This window comes from Lissotriton helveticus, chromosome 10, assembly GCF_964261635.1.
Source record: "Lissotriton helveticus chromosome 10, aLisHel1.1, whole genome shotgun sequence".
Lineage (NCBI taxonomy): Eukaryota > Metazoa > Chordata > Amphibia > Caudata > Salamandridae > Lissotriton > Lissotriton helveticus.
In genome coordinates, this window is record NC_136071.1 from 916,956,360 (window position 1) to 916,982,131 (window position 25,772).

Consider the following 25,772-nt stretch of genomic DNA (forward strand, 5'->3'; position numbering starts at 1 on the left):
TATAATCTATATACTTCCTATGTGCCAGCTAGAGCTTCACAAGTGACAATGCTGTTTTACGCCTACTAACTAGGGGGCCTGCACTATAGTAAGCATTTTAATGTTTGTATTACAATAAGGTAACAGACATTCAAAACGTACATTTCTCCTCTTGAAAGCCTTAAATAACAACGAAAAAGATGAACATATAGACATTCCTCGAACTTTATTTTCATCCAATCAGTCTTAAATCATTAAAACCCTTCTATAACCTTTGCTCCTAACTCACTGTAGCACAATAAACACACCCTACCCTGGCCACGAAGTAGTTTGTCCACATGCTGGCTGCTTTATCACACAATTTGTAAACCAGTCCCTGACATCATGCCATGTTCCAGATAACCTAATGTTTTCAATTACACTCACCTTGGCAATTAAAAGACAAAAAATACACAAACGTTGGGACCTTGGGATTGCCAAAATTTTGAATCTCAATTCTAAATCTCAATTCATTTAATTTCAGAATACTTTGGAGAATTTTGCAGACAATTTTAGCGTGGATACGAGGCTGCTTCCAAAGATGTGGGTCAATTTATTTGACAAAGTGGACAGTTAGTGCCTTTCTTTTTTGATTTTATTAGCCCTACCTGCAATCTTCTATGATGTGGAACATAATCTATTCACACCCCTGTTTCAAGAAGAACTGTATCATTGTGCAGCTCCATTTCACGTGGCAAAATAAAGGTGGGAAAAATGACCATCTGTGTCTCCAATCAAAACTAAAGATTACTGTCAAAAGGACAAATTCTAGATTCAATCAATTAAAACTATTCTGGCTCCCAAGCAGCCTTAAGATTTGCAAATTAACCAACTGCACACTTTCACATCTGTATCTGAAAAAAACCCTGGCTTGTTCCTTCTTTAACTGTCTCCTCTTTCTCTCACTTAATGGGAAAGGAGAACCTTCTATTCCTCTTTCAACCTGCACCGTTCATAACCGGTTGTGTTACTTAAATAAAATGTATGAGAACTGTGTTGATTAACTTGATAAAAGCTTGGGAGTGGCGTTTCCCTGTCCATTTTCACCCAAGGATGTGGTAGCGCATTGTCAATTACAGAAAGCAAGATTCCATTGAAATAACAAAATTCACACCGACATGCAGTTTCACTGATACAACTATATAACACACATACGATAATGTGTGAAAATTGAGTTTCAGCAAATATTTATAATTTGCGCATCACCAAATAAAGGTCTTGGTGTTTTATCATAATAAATCTTTGTTTTCATCACACTTCAGAATTACATGTGTGCTTTCCTAACTGCTGACGTTTTGAAATAGGTGTACAGTTCATATACTGCTAAACGTAGTTGTGCTATTAAAGTATATATCCTTTCCTTTCACACGCTCCGTGTCCCAGAAAGATTGAAGGTAGTTTGCTTTACGAAATTCTCTAACTTTGTAGTCAGAGAAAGCAAACACCTGTTTCCATGTTAAAATAAATAAATAAACTGAAATTTGTCAGACGACAGAGCCGGACGTTTGACCTGTCTTTGAATACACAGCTAACGTGACAAGAAAAAAAACTGAATTTAAAGGCATCCTTATTGCTCATTTACCATCTGAACTCCAGCTTGTTTATTTTGAGGGTGCTGAAGCACCCCTAGCGCCCTTACTTCCAGCGCCTATGCATGAGTGCATTCACAGCAGTGGAACTGGCCCACTGACAGCAGGGCGCTTGCACGCTCCTCTGCCCCAAAGCCAATCAACACTCCGCCAGATAATGGCTTCTCTAGTCAATTGTGCCACATTTTACCTCAACTGATAAAATAGCCTTCCACACACCCATTTGAGAGAAGGTGGGTGCCAGAAGCTCCAATCCTGCACAACTGAAATAGCAGAAGAAATGGCACACATAGAACCAGCACTGGCATGGCCGATAGGTCTCGCCTTTGGGACCTTATAAGTGTTTAGCCATGCAACAGTTGATGTTGTTGCACCAAGGATATTGTGCTGCACAACTAAATACTTATAAGGTCCCAAAAGCAAGACCTATTGGCTTCCTCCCTCCCACCTCCTTGAATTGTTCCTTGCCATACCACCCCCCCACTGCGGTGTTGCTAATCTGGGGGCCGCCCCTCTCCCTTTGTTGCTTGCCCCTTCCGGTTCCACCAGAAAAAAAAGCAACTAAAACTCTAATTTCAAGATGCTAGAAAGATGCAGACAGCGCTGCACTCCCTGCTCTGCGTGGCTTTCTTTCTGCTGTCTTCATGCAGGTCGTGCATTGAGACCTTCTGTTCAAGCTGAAGGTAATTTAAAGTTTTTTTCTGGGTGCATGCTCAGAATAATACCATACTAAGGCAACACATCACTGTGCCTCACAGTCAGTGCTAACCGCATCATAGTGATTTTTTTTCTATCATTTAGCCAAGACCTACATGGCTTTGCCAACGATTGTTTTAGATGGTACACTTGGAAGGCTAACCAACACATCCTGTGATGTCTTGCATTTAATGAGAATGCAGGAACTGTATCAATGTTAAATTGCTACTTAACAACACAGGCAAGGTAGCACATCTCAGATCTTGAACTGTCATTGGTTAATGTTTTTTGGGAGTATTTTAAGAGTGGTTTAAGATACTTGTCGCATCAAGTTTCTACCCACCGCAGCTAAGAGGTGCTCACGAGGCTGCCTTGGTTTGTGGGGACTTCATAAAAACTTCAAATAAATAAGTAGTTGTCTAGGTGCACTTCCCTTACAAACACTTGGACTAACACGTCCACCAATCATTATTATCACAGAATCCCAGGTCCAAATACATAAATGCTGCTAATATGGAGCGGGCGGGCAACTTCGTACAGCCATGGTGCATACAGCTCGGACCAAATGGGCGATACGCTGGTGTAAATACCAGAACTGTGGCATCGTAGCTATGATTAGGGGATTAGGTTTACTGTGACAAATAATCCTCAAATAAAAATAATATCATGCAACGCATAGTGGGCGGGTTTTCTAAGGCAAGTGATCCTTAATTCATAATAAAACCATTCCATGCACACTGGGGGAGAAGAAACACAAGTTTATAAACGCAGTAACTAATGTATATTAATATTCATGCCCAATGCAATGGTACTCAGTTTCCCAAACTCAACAGGGTGGCAGGCAAAGGGGACGGAAAATTACGAATTAGAGGCGTAAATCGCAGAGCCATCAAGCTTGATAGGTCACAATTCTAATTAATTTAGGAAATTACAATGGCTTTCCAAAACATAATAAAGCAAACTAGAGAAATGTAAAACTAAAAGTTAAAAACTAAACCTATAAAATAAAAAAACAAAGCAGGGAAAATACAGCAAGCTGCTTATCTCAACTAGCCAGTTAAAGTAAAAGGATTTACAAAAACAGCACTCTACCAACGAGAACTGGAGTGCTCACTGAACCCTGAACTAAATCTGAGGAAATCAAAGAACATTATCCAGCATAACTAATTTGGAATAATAACAGCAGCTGGTTCAGCAAAGTTCACACACACCAGAAATGAACTGGTTCTGTAGGTGTCTCATCTGCCGAACGGCACAGGGTACCAGACAACTATTTTCAACCAATGTGAAATGTTCTGTTCAACCCAACTCAGGCCCCATGCCAGCTCTTCCGGACAATTCCAGACTTGCCATCAGTGGCCTACTGTAGACAGGAAGTGTTCTCTCCGTGTGCAGAAACAGGCAACTTTCAACGAGAAATGTCTAGGTCCTTCTTAGGAGAACGAAGATTGTGTCCACTATTTGAAGCATGAAGTTTATTTATAAACGAAATACCTCAGATTAAATATCTCTGTGTAGCGGGCACTTTGCAACATATTAGCACTTGTCCTTTCTTGATAGACAGCTGCTGGTTTCAAGGCGCTTTCTGATACATGTAGGTTTCAATAGCCAAGCTCTAATACACTGAGAGCTAGACCACTGAAACCTTCAGGAGTTGTTAGCATAATGCAAGCTCAAATGTGAAACAGGCAAATGTAAACAAGCACGCACGGCCACACTAATTGGAAACAGATGGCCCCTGCGCGCCGCTGCTCACTACTGCAAGGTGGATGCTGCCACAAGCACTAGTGTTTGAAAAGTGTAGACCGATTCCAAAAGGTAATCTCCTAATCTATAAAAAAAAATTGGAACACAGTCACAAGAATAAGAACAGTGAGTTCAGGGAAAGGCTTGTGAGGCACATTTCCCTTCATTTCGTTCAGTAGCTGGAACTGGTTTGTATTTAGTTATAATACAGTAGTGTTCTACAGAAAAAGGCTGGAAAAGCTAGCCTGTTACAGACAGACTTATGGAGGTGTCAATGAATGAATTGTTCAACATTAAGATGTCTACCTCCAATGTCAGAAAACTGTGTGTGGTGTGGTGTGTTGTGTTGTGTGTGTGTGACATGCATTTATGACTATCAGTGAGAATCCTACAATGAGGAAGTTTTCCTTCATCATAGGGTTTTCTTTGATAGTCACCAATAGTAAAAACAGATTAGCAAGCATGTCCCTATACTGGAGGACGGCCAAGGCAACAGGAGAAATGGGACAAGAAATGAGGAATTCACTAAAACAATGAGGCAACTTACCTTATTTAAAACGTTGCTAACTTCACTTGCAAAATCTCTAGAGCACACTTCTAAATGAAAGATTTTACCACAGTTTGATACACATGCTCCCAGAAGCTGCAATAAAGAAGGGGGAATGGTTAAACAAGGTTAAATTCTTATGAACAGTTTACTAAAATAAGTAGACAACAAATAAACGATAAACAAGCAAACAAATAACTTACTGTAAGTGCTTGCATTGCAACGTGTGGATCCTTATGGTTCACCCTTCTCATTATAGCACGCAGACTGTCTTTTGGTCTGGTATTTAATAAAAAACAAGAGTGACATCAGGTCTCAAAACATTGGTCATTATCAGATTTAAATGTGGTACCCGATTCAGAAAATCCACCCATCATTTTTTTTCTTCTCAATAAAATGCCCTTTGTGTGAATTGTACCACGCTACACCGCACCCAGGAGAAATAAATAGGCCAAACCCAAAATGGAGCTGTCCGAGGGGACATGGCCTGGAATTTCAAGCTGGACTGTTTTAGATTATAAACCAATGTGCAATTATAAAGTGATGTTTTTGATTTGCATATGGATGGTTCCTGACTGAGGTGGCATGGTGGTAAAAAAACGATAGCCTGGGTTGTTTGCTAGAGCAATTACCAGTGGCTGCGATTTCGTTAAACAATCCACCCAACACTTTATTTTTCAAAACACAATGTTGTATGATGGAAGTAGAAATAAGTGAGGTGGGACAGAGAAAGGCCTTAGGAGCGATCCTAAAATGCGAGAGTATTACTTCACATACTTATAAATACATTTGTAAATCAGCCCAGAAATAATCAAATCCCTACTAAAAAAGTGCAGAGGGCCCAGTCCTTTCGATTTGTACTAATTCTATATGAACATTCCACCAATATTCCCATTTTAGATGTTTTGGCGCCAACTCTCAAAGATATTTAGGGGTATGTGAAGGAGTACTACAGGAGTACAGCTTCATATACTCCTGAATGCCTCTGTGAATGCCCTGTTTTCCTCACAACAGAAAAGACTGTGTACAGGTATATTCAAAAACATAATCAATCAAAAATATCAAGTTTTTAAATTGAGGTGTACAACCAGCGGTGCTAGATTGTCAGCAAGCATGCCACGTATTTTCCCATTTGCGTGAGCCAATCTGAAAAATTACACTGGTTGGATTTGTAGCATGCCACTGCATTCCAGCCAAGTATACTAATGTACCATGCAATTCTACTTTTGAGAACCAAGTAAAGAAATTATGTTTTTAGGACAGTGACAAAGGGGTGTTGTTTATAATTCTACAATGAGAGACTGCATGCCTGGTTTTTAGCAATAGCAGCAGCATTCTGTAATAACTAACACAAATGAGCATGAAGAAACTTGAAACGAAGCATCATTGGAAGCACACAAGAATACCTAGTCCATAGAAAGGGTAATTTAAAACTGACCGACAATTACTACCAAGTAGGCTTTGGTACCAAGAAAAAACAGGAATTATATCAAGTGTTAAATAAAAACAACCATAGGCAATGCCAATAAGTCTGGCCCTAGCAAGCTGGTGTGATGATTATTATATTTAAAAAATATATATAATAAAATAAACACATATGCCACAAAAATTTTACAAGTAAAAAAGAAAAATATGCTAACTTTCTGAGAGAGACCGTTTGGTTATAACAATTTTTATTTTAATAAAAAACAATTGGGAATGTCATTCCTGGTTTTAAAGGAATGTTGTATGGTAATATAAAATCATTACAAGTAAATAGCACTTGAATAGATGCATTTGTGTGGAAACAAAGAACTGCAGAATATTATTGACATAGGTTAAAAGGTAAGGTGATCGCTGCACGTTCGAGACAGGCCTAAAAATCCATCTAGGTGGGATATGCTGCCAAGGAAAATATTCATAAATCTTCTAGCTATCCAAGACACTTTAAGTGCATTCCAATGTCATGTGTGTGTGTCCCTAAAAGTTTAAGCTTATGCAGCTGTATAAATAAACAAAATTATCAGAAGCAAACAACTTCTGCCCAATCAAAACATGTACTTCTGGCTCCCAACATGTGGGTGGAGCGAAATACCATTTGTAGCAGTGCTCACATAATTGTCTGGTGACAGCTGCACAGTTAATCCAGACTATAACCGTGTATAATTGTAATAGACCATCATGGGTTCTTCCTAACAGGAAGGTGTAACGAAAACAGGAAAGGGAAGGAAATTAAGTTACTAGTCTGTAACACTAGTTCACCAGCATTGGTATCTTTCATAGATTTACATACTTGAATCACTCCCTGTCGAAGTGAGAGTCCCTCTGCAAAATTAGAAAGCAGTATAGCATTATGCACACCCTAAAAGGTCTAGAAATGTCTACTTAAGTTACTTAATTCACATAAGTGAAAAATAACTAAACTTCAGTTAATCAAAATACAGCACTCAGAGAACGACTTCCCGCAGAGGATACCATAGCTCCGATATTCTAGTACAAGTGTGAAGAATAATTAGCCTTGATGAATAGGTAAATCGTCTACGGGCAGGACTACAATTACAGAGAAGAAACCTTTTTCCTTCTCCGATACTGGATCTTTCATATATTCAAATGCATGAATCAAAACATGAAGTAGTTGAAAAACACAAGCATGATCCTTACTGTGGACAGTTTCCCTTTTACTGCTTTATTTTCCCATTTCGCCCCCGACAGAGCCCAAAATGGTAAAGCAGCATTCTTTCTCAGTGTGATATCCACAATATTGCCCAATGAATTCTGGGTTTGATCCACTGCTTGTCCAGTTCTTCGTAGAGGTATCTCATTCATAATCGGCAAAACAAATTAGAAGAATGCATGATACTATCATTCCTAACAATTAATTAAACAGACGTACTGAAAGTGCGCTAGGTTTATTAATATGATACACCTTTACAACATCAGATAAAATTTGTTTTTGTAGTGTCCTTAACAGCTGAAGATCTGGCGTGGAGCTAGTGGTTTGCAGCATAGTGCTTCAATAATGGAGCCTCTTCTTTTGTGGCCTTGATAGTTACTAATGAACACGGCAGACGAGCACATCCCTCTTGGGCTGTTTGCTACTATCATCACCATATTTAGGTCGAGCATTCAAGACTTTAGTACATACTTATATGTGTACGTACTTTGTGAGCTCTGGAGTTCAGCCCTAGGACTTGTCTGCTTCAGCTTAGAGACTTTTTTTCTATTCAGCTGCCTCTATTTAACTGTCTTGATAGAAAACGACCAGTAGAGGTCAGTAAAATACCACAATTGCTTTCTGCTTGTTCAACTGCCTTTTTTTAACTTTATTGATAGAAAAAGACCAGCACAGGTCAGTAAATTACCAGAATCACTTTAGCATTCTCTAGATTCCAATCCATAGAAATGGTCTTCCACGAGCACCCGCAGACCATATTTTTTTCAAATCTTGTATTTTTTGTGATATGGCCACCGAAGGCCCTGATTTTATATTAAAAACAGAGCTTTGGAATATATCATTTCTCGCTGAAAGGTAATAGTTCTCTCGATGTGTTCCCATACCTGGCATGTCACACAGGTTGGTGCTTACTTTCCCTCCATGTTAAAGAACAGTAGATGTTTCAGTGCCCAGGCTAATGTGCTGCATAGCTAAATATATAAGGTCCCAAAGGCGAGACCGATTACATTGTAAATGCTGGGAAGTAAAGTATGCAACCTGGGCTGTTAGCAGGAATCCAAGCCGCAAGACCCAGGTGGGTAAAAGTACAAACATTTTTTTTCCAAGGTAAGCAAGCTAACGCATATGCTACTATTTAATCCCACACAGGAACGCCATGCTATTACAGATAATTTGTTCAACTTTAAATTAGATTATGCATTGTATGCTGGCCTTGCTGATTATTAACTAGGGTGGCTGCAACCTATTCAGAATGCAGCCTTTTGAATGAACGTTGGGCTTTATAAGCACAGTGCTGGCTCTATCTTGAGGCAAGGTGAACAATAATGTTATTGTTCTTGTCAGAGGGAAGATTTGTGTTTGTTGAGAGTAAGGTCCAAATTGCTGAAGAGTCACAGACAAGCCTGGTTTGACCTCTTGGCTGCATGGCGAGAAGGAGCTTTTACCAGCTAGTCGTCAAGGGATGGAAAGACCTGGTGACCTTCCGTTCTTAGATATGCTGCCTCTGGAGCAAGACATTTGAAAATAAGAGGGGTTGATTTAAGGCCTAATGGGAGATCTTTGAACAATGGTTATAGCAGCCAGCCACTTCACCTACTTGTCGTATTTTGGATTTATAAGGATATGAACGTTGGAGTCCTGGAGATCCAATGATGTCGTATAACTCCAAGATGCAGACGCTGAAAAGTATCTTGGACTGATAACATGCAAAATGGGTAACATTTCCAATTTGAACAGGTGAAGGTGGAGATGGAATCTCTTTTGGGGTGGTTATGAGATTTTTGGATGAATTCCAAGGTGTGACCATATGACAGAAGGTCCAGGACCCGGCTGTTTTTAACCACATTCTTCCAAATTCTGTAATAACAGAAAAATTGCCCTTCAGCAAGAAGTATAGAAAGAGGTTATTGTGACCACCGCGTTTCTTAAATCTTTTTCTTCTGCCACTATTTTGAGCTTCTTGCTTTCTCCGTGGGCCTTATTTTCTGTAAGTAGGTGATGGTGGAGCCTTATACTGCTGCAGACTCTATGGTTGCAGAAAGGTTTGTTGAGGGTTTCGATATCGATAAGACTAATATTCTCTGAATGCGAATTGTCCTCTGCATACCAGAAAGGGCTGGTGTCTCTGCTGTAGGATGCAGAGAGTCCTTGCGGTACATGTCTTGATTGAATAGAAGGCCTCATCTACATGCTTGCCACAGAACAACTCTCCATCATGGAGACTCTCCAAGTTCTTACTTTGAACTTCTGGCCTGAATTTTAGTCATCTAGGTCTCTGGAAAACAGCTGCAACACCTAGCTTTCTAATCCAGTGGATGATATATCCATCTCATAGTCTATTGTTACCCCTCATGAAGAAATGTCATGGCTTCACCTTCTTTGCCCTATGGCCGAAAGGCAATGTGTGCACGAATTTATGACCACAACTGCTCGTCAGAGCACAAGGGATCACTAAGAAATTGGCCGCCCTTACTGCAATTGCTGCTACATCAGAGAATCTCTTTCCTATGTTTTGGATGGACTTAATGATCTATGTTGGGAAGCATGCATCACCACAGAGTTGGCACTAGGATGACCTATTTGACGCTGACAAGGAAATCATCAGGAGCTTTATAATTTTTTGTATAGACAAGGGACAACTGCAGAAACTGTAGCTGGATTTTTCATCACTTTTATTCCCAGATTAACTATTGGAATAGCTTTCACATGTGGTAGAGCGAAAGGTGGTTTGGTGTTATACGTCTCAAATGATTTACAAATCACCAACATTAAATTAACTAATAGCAACCCTCATTTCCAGATTCTTAAAATAACACCAAATAAAACACTCTTGTTTTTTATAGTGAATTTTTATAACAACCTTTCTCCAAAGGACATACTCCCAGTTCTGGAACATATTTCTTCTCTTCTAATGGAAGAGCGGCTTAAAAACCCCACCTCTACTATAAGTATTGTTTGGGGAGGGGATTTTAACCTAAATCTCTGTGAGAATGGGAACGCAACCAATTGTGGTACTGTGGATGAGTTGGGCCTTAGCCTAACACATTTCCCACATACAAAACTAGGGAATTCTCTCACTGAAATAATGATTAACCTAGATATGGGCTTCGCAAACGAGCTAGTATCTACTCCTGTGCCTTTTACCCCGACATTTAATGGCAGGGGTCTGTCAACCTTGATTGATTACATCTTGGTGTCGCAAGCTACAAAAGATCAGTTATGTAGCTTTAGAACAGACACCAATGCCAGTAGTGATCATTTTCCCAACACTCTTACTATCACTATCCCGAACATGTCTGTACTATGTACCAAGCAAACACTCTTACCTCAGGAGTCATTAAGGGTAAATAAATTGAATGGGTACGCAATAAGATGGGACAAAGTGGATCCTGAAAAGGTTACTTCTGCAGTACTGAAACGCACTCTTCCATCTGTCGAAGTGTGCCTAAGCCCACATTCGGATCCCGCCCAGGTATTGATTGGTTTTTCTGCCATTGCAACCGAAATTAAAAAAGAGTTGTTTCATAAAATCAAGGGCCCTAATCAAATAAAAAAGGGATGGTTTAACCATGCAACAAGGACTGCTTACCTCTTACTAAAGAAAGCCCTGACTAGCACCGATAGGGATAAAGGGGAAGTAGCTAGGTTAAGAAAGCTTTACAAGCAAGAACTTAAATTCTGTAAAGTGGATGTCAAGAAAGAACTATGGGGTAAGCTTCACTGTAGCTGTTCCCTTAAGGATTCAGCCACCTTTTGGCAAATAGTAAGAACACCTTTTCTAACCGATCAGCAATCAACTCCCCGCCTAGAGGTTGCAGTGGGCGAAGCCGCTTGGGTTGGCCACTTCTCTAAGATTTTTGGCACCCTGGAGGACCCCACAACACAGCTTCCCCTACCTACGCAGGAGTTGCCGGCTTCCCAAAACTGCCAAAGTAGGACTGTTTCTTCCAACCTTAATTTTGATCTTGAAGAGGTACTAAACGCACTACAAGCCTCTAAGTGTGGCAAAGCCCCAGGCCCCGACGGGGTCCCTGTGGACTTATTTAAAAATAACCTAGAACTATGGTCCCCCATCCTTACAAAGGTCATCGAAGCAGCACCTAAAATAGGCCCACCTAAGTCCTGGACAACGTCTATTCTGCTTCCGATTTTTAAAAAAAGGTGACCGAAATAACCCTGCCTGTTATCGTCCAATTTCCCTCCTGGACTCCACAGGCAAGGTTATGGGTGGGCTCCTCCTTAAAAGACTTCAAGACTGGGCCGAATGTAATCAAGTGATTTCAGACCTGCAGTACGGCTTCCGAGAGGGTCTGGGGACAGTGGAGCAGGCCTTAAACCTGTCCTTGTTGATAGGTAAATATGTTGGGGCAAAAAAGGGGAGGCTGCATTTAGCATTCGTCGATCTTTCAGCGGCGTTTGATTGCGTCTCCCACAGCAAACTCTGGAAACTCCTCCTGTCCATGGGGATAGACCCTCCTCTGGTATATTTTATCCAAAATCTTTACACGGGGCCACTGCTAAAGTACGGTATGGTACAGGGGGGGAACTCACAACATCTTTCTCAGTAGACAAGGGTGTCAGACAAGGGTGCATTCTGGCACCCTTCCTTTTTAATCTCTACACGAATGGACTGGAGGTTGCGATGCTTGAAGGAAGCAAGGACCTTCCCATGATAGACCGCCGTCCAATACCCGCACTGCTCTATGCAGACGATGCGGTCATCATGGCCAGGACTCCTTGGCAACTCCAACACCTTCTTGATAGATACTGTACTTTTATGGCAAGCCTAGACTTAAAGGTAAACACGAAGAAAACATTTATCATGCATTTGGGGAAACGCCTTAAACATCCTGGCGGTGCACAGATCATCAATATTACCCTGGAAAGCACAAACTCATACCCTTATCTAGGTATCCGGATAGATAACACTTCCACCTGGCGTCCAGCAATTCTAGCCAGAAAGATGGGGTTCCTTAGAGCTACATCTGCCTTGGTTACATTTGCCCAGAAACTGGGTCAGCGCCCCTCGCGAGAACTCATCCAGATTTATAGGACTAAATGCTGCCCCGTGGCAATGTATGGGGCAGGGGTATGGGGGCACGTAAACTCGGAATCCATTCAAAAAGTAGAAAACGGCTTCCTGCGGTATCTTTTGGCAGCCCCAAAAAGTTCACCAACTTTCGGTTGCCATATGGAGTTGGGTGAGGACTATATTTCCGATCTTATTTCTGTCCAACCAATCCTCTTATGGCACCGTCTCTGGCAAACTTTAGAATGCAAACTGACACGCCTGCTTATTTCTGACTGCCTTTCCTTAGAAAAGTGGAAAAATATCCCTTGGCTACTTTATGTTCATAACTTTCTCAGAGACATAAATATGGAAACAGCCTTTCTATTACCTGAGACTATAACTGAAGTTTCACGTAAAAAGCTGAAAAATGTGTGTCTATCTCATCTCCGTGAGCTTCGCTCTGCATCTGAGATTTTAAAACCCACAAATCTCCATCTACTCTCGGTGCAAGTCTCACATGGGATTCAGCCATATTTACTAACTAGTGTCAATGCTTATGATAAATATCTTCTGACGCGATTTCGGTTCAATACCTTTCATCGGCAGCTAACGTTTCCGAAGATAAAAGACTGGTCTAGCACCTTGTCCCCCTGCCCATGTGATGGGCACTCAGAGCAATCGTTACTGCACATAGTTTTTTTTTGTCCATACTATGAATTTCCGCGTAAGCGGTGGATCATTCCTTTGGTGAAACTCATGGGCGTGCGACATTGCCGACCGGCCCTCCTTGCCCTACAATGCTTGGACATGGAGTATAACATCGTCCCAATAGCCCGATTCTTAAAACTGTGTGTTAAATACCGTGCAAACTATGACTCTGTGTAAAATGACAGATTGTGTCTTGGGTTTGTAACAGAAACTAATGGATCTATAAGCCTGTTGCTGTCTCTGTTTGCGTTTCTTTTGTATGAATTCCCGTCGCTAACGATTGGTCACGGCTCTTTTTACTAAAAAAATGTGTAACAGTGTTATATTGTGTACTAAATATTTTAACGATTTTAAACAATGTATTTTTTATTTGTATACTTTTATGGATTCAAAACTGTATCCGAATAAAGTTTTTTAATTGAATTTTATATCCATCTCATAGTCTATTGTTACCCCTCATGAAGAAATGTCATGGCTTCACCTTCTTTGCCCTATGGCTGAAAGGCAATGTGTGCACGAATTTATGACCACAACTGCTCGTTAGAGCACAAGGGATCACTAAGAAATTGGCCGCCCTTACTGCAATTGCTGCTACATCAGAGAATCTCTTTCCTATGTTTTGGATGGACTTAATGATCTATGTTGGGCAGCTTGCATCACCACAGAGTTGGCACTAGGATGACCTATTTGACGCTGACAAGGGAATCATCAGGAGCTTTATAATTTTTGTATAGACAAGGGACAACTGCAGAAACTGTAGCTGGATTTTTCATCACTTTTATTCCCAGATTAACTATTGGAATAGCTTTCACAGATTTTCGAGAAGGCTCCTTAAATTCATACAAGAAAACAATCAGATTGTTTGACTGTGATTGATAATCAAACCTCTTAAGATGCTCTTTTTAAAGTTTATGAAAGAGTAAGACATTGTCTGGTGATGAGTCTGCTAGAGAAGGCTGGTGGGGAAACAGGTGCCAAAAGGTCATCCGATTCTGCAACTATGCCTTGATCATCAATTACTTCACACTGTAATCTGTAAACTTCCGAATAAGTATCATTATCCACTGCAGATAATGCAGTCCTTTGATTGTGTTATTACAATTTCAGGTTTGGAAAAGAAGGTATATTATGAGAGTGCGAGGAAAGCATAGTTATACAGCAGGGAAATGTGGTTGTAAAGATGGTTGCTTTTGTGATGTAGTTTTAGAATGTTCTGGAAATCTTATGTAATAATCAGCTAACATAAGCCTCATGTCTTTATACAAAGTCCTTTGAACCAGATTCATCTCCTCATGATACTGCAAGTCTTTTTTTAAGGATCCATAGTCCTCAAAGTACTGTAATGCGGCTTGTTTCTCTGGGGTCAGTCTCGAGAGTAAAATATTTACCTCCCAAAATCTCATCTTCCTCCTAATATTTCATATGAAGATACGCTGGACTGGGCCAAAGAGTCCCAAACCATCAGAATCTTCAATGTCCAATTGATGGCTTGTGGCTGAGATGCCACCATGGTAGATGAAGAAGGTTCAGGTATTAATGGTACCGAAATTCCTTTTTCTGTGATTAATGTAATTTTGTGTGCATTTGTCGACAATAAGGTCAACGGTTTCTTTGTCATTGGTGACTGCATTGGTAGTACAATACAGGTAATCATCGACAGAATGTCTGTTGAAAGAGATGAGCTATCACCATTGCTCTGGTCGCTGCCAACTATGCTGTTGTCCTAATTACGGTCAATGACTGAAGCAACACTGATCTCGTCAACTTAAGAGTGATTTGCTGTTTTCTAGGTCATCAACGACAGTGCCAGACCGTGCTAATGACAATTCAGTGATTTTGAGAGATACTTTAATGGAGTTTGAGGCTCTGATTGGTGTAGTGTAGACACATCTTCCTTTCTGCATTGATGAGAAAGCTCAGATTACAGGCTTTATTCTCATGGTGTTCCATCAGATCTTCAATTAAATGGCATTAGGAATAGTCTTCAAGCAGTTCAATCTTCCTGAAAAGTGAAATAACTGAAGATTTTTACGGTTTCCTGAAGTAAACTGAGCAGGGCACAATGTGTTTTAGAAAATCGGAGGAAAGATAACCACTCCCATGGTAACCACTCCCATGGTAACCAGTCCCAACAGAGTTATCAAGGTGCTGAAAACTGAAAAGCTGAGGTTCATTCAATTTTTTTAATTATGAGAATAGGATACCAAATTAGATGTTTCAAGTCCTTAGTCCTTACAGGCTGCATATATACTTTCTAACTTTACTGTAGGACTGAAACTTCAACGGCAGCGAATGATTCAAGCATGTGAATCTATGAAAGATCCAATATTGGAGAACCCATTTTAGTTTTAACCCACACCACAGGAAAACATGATTCAATGTCAAGACCGGAAGGTCTGATTATGCTATTCTTTCTTTTAAAACAGCAGATTATCTCAATAAACTATTTGAAATACTACATTTTCCATGAGACCATACTATCAAATGATTAACCATATAGACGCAGCCCTATATAACCCATTAACAGCATTAGAGCTCCCTCTTTCTTTGTTACTTTGCAGCCAGTTAAGTGCACTTCACCTTACACTATTTATATGATCTTTCTGTTGCTCTGATGTATATTCTGCCTCGCTAGACTGTTTTAGTGATAGTGATTTGCACGTATAGTGCGTCTTGCTTGTGAGGGTGTTTATCGCGTGCTGATCTGTGCCCGTTCACGCTCCTGCTGCGTTTTCTACTTTCTTGCTGGAGCTCATTTCGGAGCGTATTGCCTCCAGACTGGGTGCCTACATCTTATTTCAGTGGAGTGGGAGACGGGAGAGAGGACGTAGGTCTGCCGGATGCGTGGTCCTTTTTTTATTTTAATGTTTAGGCGGCCTGTGCACGTGCGGCAGCCATTTTGCTAGCCTCCTGCACTCGGAGGTTTAATTTGAACGGGGGAAGATGCGTATAAAAGTCTTCATAGTCCCAGGCCTAGAGGCCTAGGTAACGCACAGGGTTGAAAAATTGCCATAGGCTGTGCCTAGAGTTTTGTGCAGGCACTCCACCACTCTTTACAGTTTCTTTTGTCATTTACTTTGCATGGCCTGACTTTGGGTTAAATTCTGCTCCCCTCTTATTGCTTGGGCTTGGGACTTGATTGCTCCTGCTAAATATTTCTTGGTCTTTGGTCTTATCCTCTTGGGACGCTTGTACCTCTGCAGGGCAGACACCTTTACTATAGCAGAGTATTTTGAAGAGGATTATTAGGAGGTGCCTATGAGGTGCCTACTGAGTCCCTGGAGCAAAACCTGGTAAAAGCACTGGATGTGGGGGTGCAGCCGAGCCTCTAAAGCAACACCTCTCTTTCTATGCAGAACAACAGGGATCACAAATATAGTGCCTTTTCAGAGGTTGCAGCACCCTATCCTTTCCGGACAATTCTAGTTCTTCCTCTCACCAGAACTCGGAACATGAGGATGTGCAAAGGACCAGTAAGTGCAAAAGGAATAGCGCCAAGTTGACTACATCCCACAGCCTAAGCTGCTTACTTTTGAGCCCTCGGATATTATCTACTCAAAATCCACAGCCTGGCTACCTCCACAGGAAGTGGCACATTATGTGTAGTCCCACATACGCCAAGCCTTTGACAAAGATGTACGTGCTAGGCTGTGTTCAGAGTGTCCTAGGAAAGTTCTGTTTGAAAAGGTCACGGAAACTCCAGAGGTGGGCCCTACTCTCATCACGTACCTTCAGAAATATTCAAAATACCCAAAAAAAGGGATTGATAGGGTGCAACGCACCTGCCAGGACAAACTACTTGACGTGTTTGGTCCATTAACTAAGATCCTTGAGCTGGGTTTCTGAGCAAAAGAGTCCGCCATGTCCATCGACCCTGATGAATTGATAAGTTCAGCGCAACAGGCAATCTGTCTTCTAGGCAACGCTAACTGTGCCATGTCCACCGAGAGGTGAAGATCAATGCTAATCACGCTGGACCCTCAGTTGTCTCGCAAGCGCTCTGAGACCTATTGGTGAATTATGCGCTATATAAAAATAAATACATAGACATAGACATAGACCCCAAACTTACATAACTTGCCTCTTCAGAGTCTGGGTCAAAAGCACAAGACTTGTTGTTTGGCCAACCTAAATTGTGGCAACTTTTAGTAATTTAAACAAAGCTCAAGGGTCCCTCTGCAAGGTTTTTACACTAAGGTCTGATAGTGATTGGTGCATACTATGGAGGGGGTTGTACTTCCGGGGTATGGGGAGTTTAAAGTTGTTCATTGGCTGCTGTTTGCCAGTAAAGTTAAGAGATGCATGATCCTCGCCTCCGTGTCCTTAAAATAATTGAAAATTCTTGGTGCGTTAGGTAGAAGAAATTTGAGTCACTCATATTTACACAATTGGTTCTTTTATTGCCAGCTTTCTAGTCCCATGCATTTGACTTTGGGGTGGAGGGGTGGCATTTGACAAAACCATAACTCATTGAATAGATAGCCTAAATTGCATTGTGCAATTGTATCTTTATTTCCCTATAAGCAATGTAAAGACTTGAACACACATATGTACTTCAAAAACAATGCTATATTTAAAGAGCAAACATTTAAAAATGTCTATGCAAAGAGAAATGAGACTTATTAGAATAAATCATAGTGTTTCTAGGTTAAGGCACATACCAAACTAGTGTAGGCACAAGGCCTATGATTTTTAAATGATCTTATGGAGCATTGAAACAGAACTGTTAATAATTAAATACCTAAATATTTTTGCCTCTACACACAAACCTCCTGAAAAACGACTCATATAGTGCAGAAATTTGAGTGTGTATAAATAAACGTAGAGGTCATGTGCATTTATAACCCTGCCTAACAGAGAATTGTCCATGTACAAGCCACATCGTTCACACTGAGCTCTGTATCCAAAGGTCATGCAATTTGTACATGCGATTTTGAACGTATCGTATCTCCGAGAGCAGCACCCACTTTTTTCAGATATCTGCTTACAAGACGACACATATATCTTCTTTACAAAGTAAAGGAGGCCCTCCCTTTGTAGGGAAAAACAATATAATTCTGTTTTTAAATTAGTGAAGGAAATGCACGATTGGTTAACAACAACAAAAAAGGACAATAGAAATCTTTGAGGGGTTTTCTTTCACATGTCAGTGACAAACGTAACCTGCAAGAAGGGGCAAGATATGAAAGCAGTTATAAGGCGGATTCTATTACAGGACCGGAGGCTTCGGATTGTGCTTCTCTTTCTTTTATTTGCTACTCACAGCAGCCAATGAAAAACGTTTTGTATGCGAATAAAACTACATTTCCCATGATGCTTGTCCATACATTACATCCTGTATAGCCCTATAAGAGGTACTGTACCCTGTTTCTCCTCCTCTTTCTTTGCTGCTCACGCAGACAGTTAAGTGCTCAGAACATTATGCTATTATTGATGTCTTACTTAACTGCTGAATTATCTTTGACGACATTGCCAGCATGTTTGCACTCATATCGCGCTACGTTTAATACTTGTGTCAAGTAGGTGCTTCGGTTGTACTAGGAGTATTAATGAAATAAAATTGCCATATTTTCTCGAGTTAGCGCTCGCGGGCGCTATTTGTTTTTCCGGTTATTGAGGGCGGAGCGGCTCCCGCTGGGAGCGGCGTACTCCGCGGAAGCTTTGCATAATTAACGGTGCGGCCCCTCCGGCCATGTTTTTATCTCCCCCGATGGCCTGCGGGCATCGTAGAGGTTCTCGCGGGGAGCGGCGTACTGGTGTTGCGCCTTCTCCCGGAGCAGAGTCTGTGAATTGCTCTGTTGGCCCGTTCGGGCGCCGCTTCAGTCCCTGCTGGCCGCTGAGTACCGCGAGGCTTCATGGCTCACAGATAAAAGGCAGGCGCGGGTCGCCTTGATTATCAGATTCTGGGACTGTGGGTACGGCTGTGTATCCTCAACGTGGGTGGCCTGATCCGGCTTAATTGTACTCCCGCTGATCTCAAAATGCTGCGCTGCCCTCGATAGCCTCCCTCCCCATTGCCAGGGTCCACAGGCCTCATCAGGTTCGCGCTTATTGGTTTGCATAGTCAATGTGGCCTTGGTGCAAGGCTGTTGCCTCTTATCCCAGTGGTGCAGGGTTCGATCCCAGGTTCTCCGGGTCATGTTTCCAATTACGAAATGATATTTAAAATGTATATTTTATATAATTCGAATTCTTCCTACAATTTAGGATTGATATTCCCCTGTTGAATGTTTTCACTAGTTATACTGAAATTAATTAGTGCGCTTGGTAGCGTTTTTGGTTTCACCCACCGATACCACAATAGGATCGCTCCGGTGGGAGTGGAGATGTCGCGCTGATGATACCGGCGACATACCGGATTGGGCCCGATTTTGATCTTCATGGGAGGCCTGGGCTCGGCCGCACACTGAATCAAACGCTCCCTCAAGAGCTGCGATGCGGCGCTGGCGGTGCACCATTATAAAATGAGTAAATGTGGTTTGTGTCTAGATTTTTGCTCGTAGGTTAAGTGTTTCAACGATTATGGTTTCTGAATTACCATTTATTCCTGTCACTTCCGTAGGGTTGTTTTGATTATTGCGCGGTCTCGCGCTTTCTCCGCCAAAGGCTTTCCCTAGTAGCCGAGTGCTGTTATGGAGTCATAACGCTACGGTGTGCGTAACCCAATTGAACTTCATTTGGTCGATTTGGCCTACGCACATCGCACGCGTCCCCCGTTTGTTTAGAGGTTCACAGTGCCTCGTGCTTCACATGAGCAGATTTCCTGGTAGCCTCCAGGCTATAACAATAGGCTGGCCCTCGGAGTGCGCACACGCACCTGGTATTTCACTATGACTCGGACACCCATTGGGCTGGTATAATTGACTACAGCTTTGCCGAGGAGCCGATACATTATTCATTCTCTATTTTAGTGTGCACAGGGTTGGCTCCCCCTCTACTCCTCCATTGCGCTGTGCTTTGCAATACTATATTGAATACGGATATCCCTTGAGGATGATTGGTGGGATATATATTTTGAGGATGACAACTAATCGATAGGAACGCAAGAGTCTCCTGAAATAATTATGTTGACACTCAGGTTCTCCACGTTCTTGAGTGGTCAACTGGGCCCCAGGTATGACATTCCCTAACTCAGGGTTACAAGGCTTGATTGACGCCCATCGTTCTTCTACCACAAATCCTTGAGCATGATTGTATTTTATTTTTTATTTATTTATTTTTTTTTCCTATCTCACTAATACAATGACGGATGGTAGGGCATCCGCACGCGTGCGACGGGATTTAGACTAGGTCGTTGCGACCTCCTTTTCTTAGGTCGAGGACCAAAGGCTGCGCTTGCGCAGTCTCCGGTGGGAGATTTAATGATTTGGAGTATGGGGCTTGAACCCGCCTCTCTCTTCCATTGGCTGGCGCCCTAAATGGAGGCCAGCCATTGGATGAGAGGGGCACCACTCAGTTCAAGCCCCGTCTCTTTCGGATTCGGTGGCGTGTTTTTTTGCGTTCTTTCGACTGTGACGTCATCTACCAAAAACACGCCCCCGAATCCGAAATTTTCGGATCTTTGCGGCCGCCAGTGTTGCCCGGCCGCCACCGAGTCTTCCAGTGAGTGCTTGTTATTGGTGGAGTTGTGAACCAGTCACTTCCGTGTGCTCCTCTCGCTGGCCAATCAGCATCGCGTTAGCAGGAGGAGCAGGAAGTCCCTTTGCCCCGGCGACCCGTGTTTCGTTTCATTGCTCAGAATTGCAGGGCCTTGCGCAGGCGCAGATCCCTTCTCATGCCGCCGGATGACTCGTTTGTGAAAGATTCGGCCGGGATCGTCAGTCAGAGCGGAAAGCGCGAGGCAGAGCCGGACAGAAACCCGCAGCGAGCACCAGCACCAGCACCGCAGCCATGGCCTCGGGATCAGAGTGAGTGTCCGTGGGAAAGCTCGGGTGCGCCTGGGTCCGTGGAGCATTGCGCCGGGGGTCTCCGTCCATTCTTGGGGGTCTACTGCCTGGGCATGGGGGCTCTGGGCCTCCAGTTGCTGCTTTCTGTCCGGTGGCGACCCAGGCCCGTGTGACAGCGCGGGGGCGGGCATGTGTCAAGGAGAGGGGGAGGCCGGCGTTCGGGCCTGCTTCCTGCTGTGTCATGTAGGCCCCGGTGCTGCCCACGAGCAGAGGGAGCTGCCTGCGCTCTTTGTGTCACCGGGCTGGCAGCTGTACCTGGTGAGAGGGCTAGGCATCGGAGTTTACATGCAGTGGAACCGTGTCCTTTGTCAGAAGGCCCGCGAGTCCACGATGCTATGGAAGCAATCGGCTACAACTGCCTCTGTAGGCACATTTAGTGGGCATGCACATCCAACTGAAGTCCATTACGCATTGATGTCGAAAGTCCGTTTTTGATGTTTTTACTCATGACAGCATTTAAAACCTATGGCTGGCCGGCGCAGTGTAACTGACACTGACGAAGGCTTGTAGCCGAAACACGTCTGTTGACTCTGTGGAAAATAAACACGAGTGTGAGCATTGGCATGTCTACGAGTGCTGTTTCCTAATGGATTGGTGAGGAATTTGAGCTGTATGTAATTGCGGGAGCCTACTACCGCAGACTGCACCAACCCGCGAGTGCCCCAACTGATCAGTGAGACCGGGAGCTTCAATTGAGACACGGGCACCGCCGCAACCACAACGCGCCAAAGAGACGTGGAGAAGGGGATCGACTGAGACGAAAGGACTGATCGAAAGTCGTCCAGTGATCCGACTTGGACCTACCCTACCCCCCTCCCTCAAGGTGAGCGCGCGTTCAACATAGTTGAGCAGTGGCGATAAGCGACAGGGTGACAGTAGATGCTAATGCACACACACTCGGTAAAACAGAGCGACAAATAGAAATCCATTTGGGATATGTATTGTGAGAACACGCGCAGGGATGCAGCCATGGGTATGTTTAGCAAACAAGATTCAGTAACTGCAGGGACGAATGTACAACCGCAGCAACAACATACAAAGCTGGATGAACTTCTGACGAAGCTGGAGAGATTATACGAGCGTGAGGTGCGCAAGTGGTGGGAGGCAACGAGCCTCCAAAGTTACATTGACGATAAAAGAGTACCCAGAGGCCTCCGGGTATATACCATTCCATCATATGAGAATCCAGACTCCCAGCTCTTAACAGACTGGGCGGAACACACAGCGAACTACTGTGAAGGGACACTATGAATACTAGTCCGGTATGCCTGGAGTGACCGCGATAACGCGTTAGCAGAAATCGCAATTATAGAAGGAGAACTTCTGAAAGAGGAGGATGCCAATAAAATAGCAGCACTGAAAGATCAAATGAAAATCAGGCTAACCAAATACGAAGAAAAAATCTAAACTAGAAAACAGGAGAAATATATCAGAGACAAAAACGACTACCTACAAGGTAAAGTCTTAACCTTTGCGAAGAAATACGATGCACCAAGGAAGGAGGTGCATCGAAGGAATACCCTGGGCATAGTCTCACCGGAGGTCACTTCCGAGTCTGACGTAACTGACAACGAGCTAGCGGAGGATATCTAAAAGAAATCCGCTGCTGGAAGACCAAAGGGTGCGCAAACAGCCTCTCCTCCCCATTTTCACGACGAGTTCAATGCAATGGGCCAAGCTTGGCTACGGGGCGGCAAGGTAAAACCACCAGAAAGTCAACCCGCAGGACCTGGAGGGCAGGCGGTGGCAGGAGGAGGACAGGGCCAGTCCAGGAGAAACAAGAAGAAAACCAACAGATATTAGGAACAAAGGACGACCTCACTGTGGTAAACTTAACTGAAAGAACATTGACCGAGGCGGAAGAAAATCTACTGCGTTTGGGCTTAAGCTTCTGTCCGAATAACAAAATCGAATATACCCAAACGAGAATTGACTTGCATGGTTTCGTTAGGAAATTGAAACTCCATAAATACCATAAAATCAGAGCAGTATCAAAAGGGCCCAAAACGACAATGAAAAGAATGACGGCTACTGACGTATTGTCTTGTGAGGATTTGAAGAGCGTGGAAAATCTCGAAAATTTTAGATTGGAACTCAATACACAAAGCCTTACGATGGTTGAGAGAGCAATGAGGAACAACATAGAACAAGAGAAGGAAGACAGTGCATTCAAGCCGGTGTCAACATTCTGCCCTGTGATGCCGTGGGATGCCATTGACGCATTCTCGGAAGAGAACATCCAAATGGGCTGATAACATTACAGCACAACAAAGGAACGCACTCAAAACACTGAAGAAAGAAGAAGGGATTATTATCAAGCCCTCCGATAAGGGCGGAAACGTCGTGCTCCTCACCAGGGAATATTACCAAAAGGAGGCCTTAGGGCAACTGGCAGACACCCAATATTATCAAAGAACAGATGGGGAAAAATACAAAGAAAGTGTAAGACAATACGATGATCTTGTAAACAAATGGTATAAAAGATCCATGCTTGGCAGTGAGGAGAACCTCTTCCTACGGAGTAATAATCCAACGATACCAACCTTCTACCACCTGCCAAAACTGCACAAAAATGCCACGGAACCGCCAGGGAGGCCTATTGTCTCGTCAATCAATGGCCTAACGGAGAACATGTCTAGATTCATTGACAGCTTCCTGTTCCCTTTGGTGGTACAGCTCAAGTCCCATGTTAGGGATACCAAGGATTTTTTGATGAAAATTGAGGACCTTACCTGGGAACCAACATACCTATTGATGGTACTGGATATAACTAGTCTATACACCAACATAAAACACAAATTGGGGGTCACTGCCGTAGAACATTTCCTCAATAAGAGACCAGCAAGATTTGCTTTACACAATTGTATGTTGCTGGAATTTGTTGAATTTTGCCTCACAAACAATATTTTCCTGTTTGATGGCCAACTCTATGTACAAGTGTCGGGGACTGCCATGGGTACCTGCTTTGCCCCCAGCTACGCGAACTTGTTCGTGGGCTGGTGGGAGGAGCGGGTGCCCATGACACTTCTTACAGACGGACAGGAGACAGGCAAGGTAGTGAGGTGGTACCGATACATAGACGAACTCTTCATCATGTGGCAGGGGACGATGGAGTTGGCTCAGAAATATATCGAGGTCTTGAACAACAACACCTGCAACTTGCACTTCTCGGGTACAGTTAGTCCAGTGGCAGTGGACTATCTGGACCTGAGGGTGTTTGTTGAGCAGGATAGACTACACACCTCACTATACCGCAAACCCACGGCAGGAAACTCCATCCTGAGGGCAGATAGCAATCATCCCCCGAGGCTCATACAGAGCATCCCCTATGGGGAACTTCTGAGGCTAAAACGAAACAGCAGCAGGGATGAGGATTTTGAGTTAGCAGCTAAAGGTAGCATCGAGAGATTCACTAAGAGAGGGTATGATATACACTCTCTTACCAGAACATTGGTTAGGGTGAGGAAGGTCCCAAGAGCTTGCCTATTACAAACTAAACCTAAGAAGACAGGAGCAGACACAGGTGGTAAATTTCGGATGATAACAGCATATAGTACAGAATCCAATAAACTTAGGAGTATATTTGCCAAGAACTGGCATATCCTCCTAACCGATCCTGTGATCAAAGGAGATATTCCATCTAAACCCCAAGTAACCTTTTGCAAGGCAAGATCTTTGAAAGACTCACTTGTGAGAAGTCATTTCGAAAAAAATGAAAACCCAGCAAGGCACATTAACTGAAATGAGGGGCTTCTACCCCTGCGGCAAGTGTAAAGCCTGCGCAGGGAGTAGAAGGATACTTTCCTACTGGATACCAGGGGCAGAAATAACAAAGCCTATAAAGAAGTTCCTGACATGCAGTACCCAGTACGCTGTATACTGTCTTGTGTGCCCATGCGGCCTAAGATATGTGGGCAGCACTATCCATCAACTAAAGATAAGGGTCTTGGAGCACCAAAGAGCGATTGACAAAGCGGATCCATCCTACCCAGTCGCAAGACACTTTGAGGAGGCGCACAATAGAGACAAAAGTAAATTACAATATTTTGGACTAGACAGCATACCAGCAAGCGTTCGAGGTGGAGACAGGCTAAAACAACTAAGATGTCTGGAATCCAGATATATAATAGACTTGATGACAAAAGCACCACTAGTGCTTAATAGTGGGGAAGATCTGTCCGTGCATTTAGGCAAGTAGGCAAGTAATGCTCCTAACTGTATATTGTAGAATGAACACTTTGAAAATGACTAATGCTGCTGCCATAGACTGTGCATTTTGAAGGAATGTGCCTCAATGACATTATGGACAATTGATTTCCGGATGTGTTATTAATTGACTATATATATTATGCCCATTTGCTGGCTATGGAGAACTTTGAACAATTTGGGATCTGTAATCTGAAAACTTCGTAATTTATGGACAAAACCTGAATCAGTTGAATTTGAATAATTTATGAGCTCATGAACTTTCCAATTTCCTTTAGGATGTAATCTGGCCTTTTGAAACTGTATGAAATGTGTAAGAAGTGCTGCACTGTTTTCAAACGAAAAGAAACCCTATTATGTGATAAGAACAGAGCTGTTTGAGTGAAAGAAAATGTGTTTATTTAAGTTCATACATGAAATGGAGGACGGAGGCCAATTTGTGGCTTAAGATCAAGTGGAAAAGACATAGAGATGGGTGGGGTCTCGCGGTGACACATGCCCTCGGTGGAGTCTCTAGGCGAGGGCCATATGCCGATTCACGGCAATACATCTGAGCTCCTTATAATTAGCATGAACCCCAAATAAGTGCGCGATGACAGTTTTAGGGTGCATAGCATATGACGCACTATATGGATAGTTATCCTATTGGAAA

The 25,772-nt window shown here is 42.8% G+C and overlaps 1 protein-coding gene across 2 annotated transcripts in view; it reads right to left on the minus strand.

Moving 5' to 3' along the window:
• STAM (signal transducing adaptor molecule) overlaps window positions 1–25,772 on the minus strand; it is a 247,460-nt gene that overhangs the window by 188,732 nt on the left and 32,956 nt on the right. For both annotated transcript variants that reach the window (XM_078663570.1, XM_078663571.1), the window contains 2 exons: window positions 4,800–4,875; window positions 4,597–4,692 (listed from right to left, as the gene is read on the minus strand). In XM_078663570.1, coding sequence (XP_078519696.1) covers window positions 4,597–4,692; window positions 4,800–4,875 — 172 coding nt within the window. The remainder of the gene's footprint in view (window positions 1–4,596; window positions 4,693–4,799; window positions 4,876–25,772) is intronic.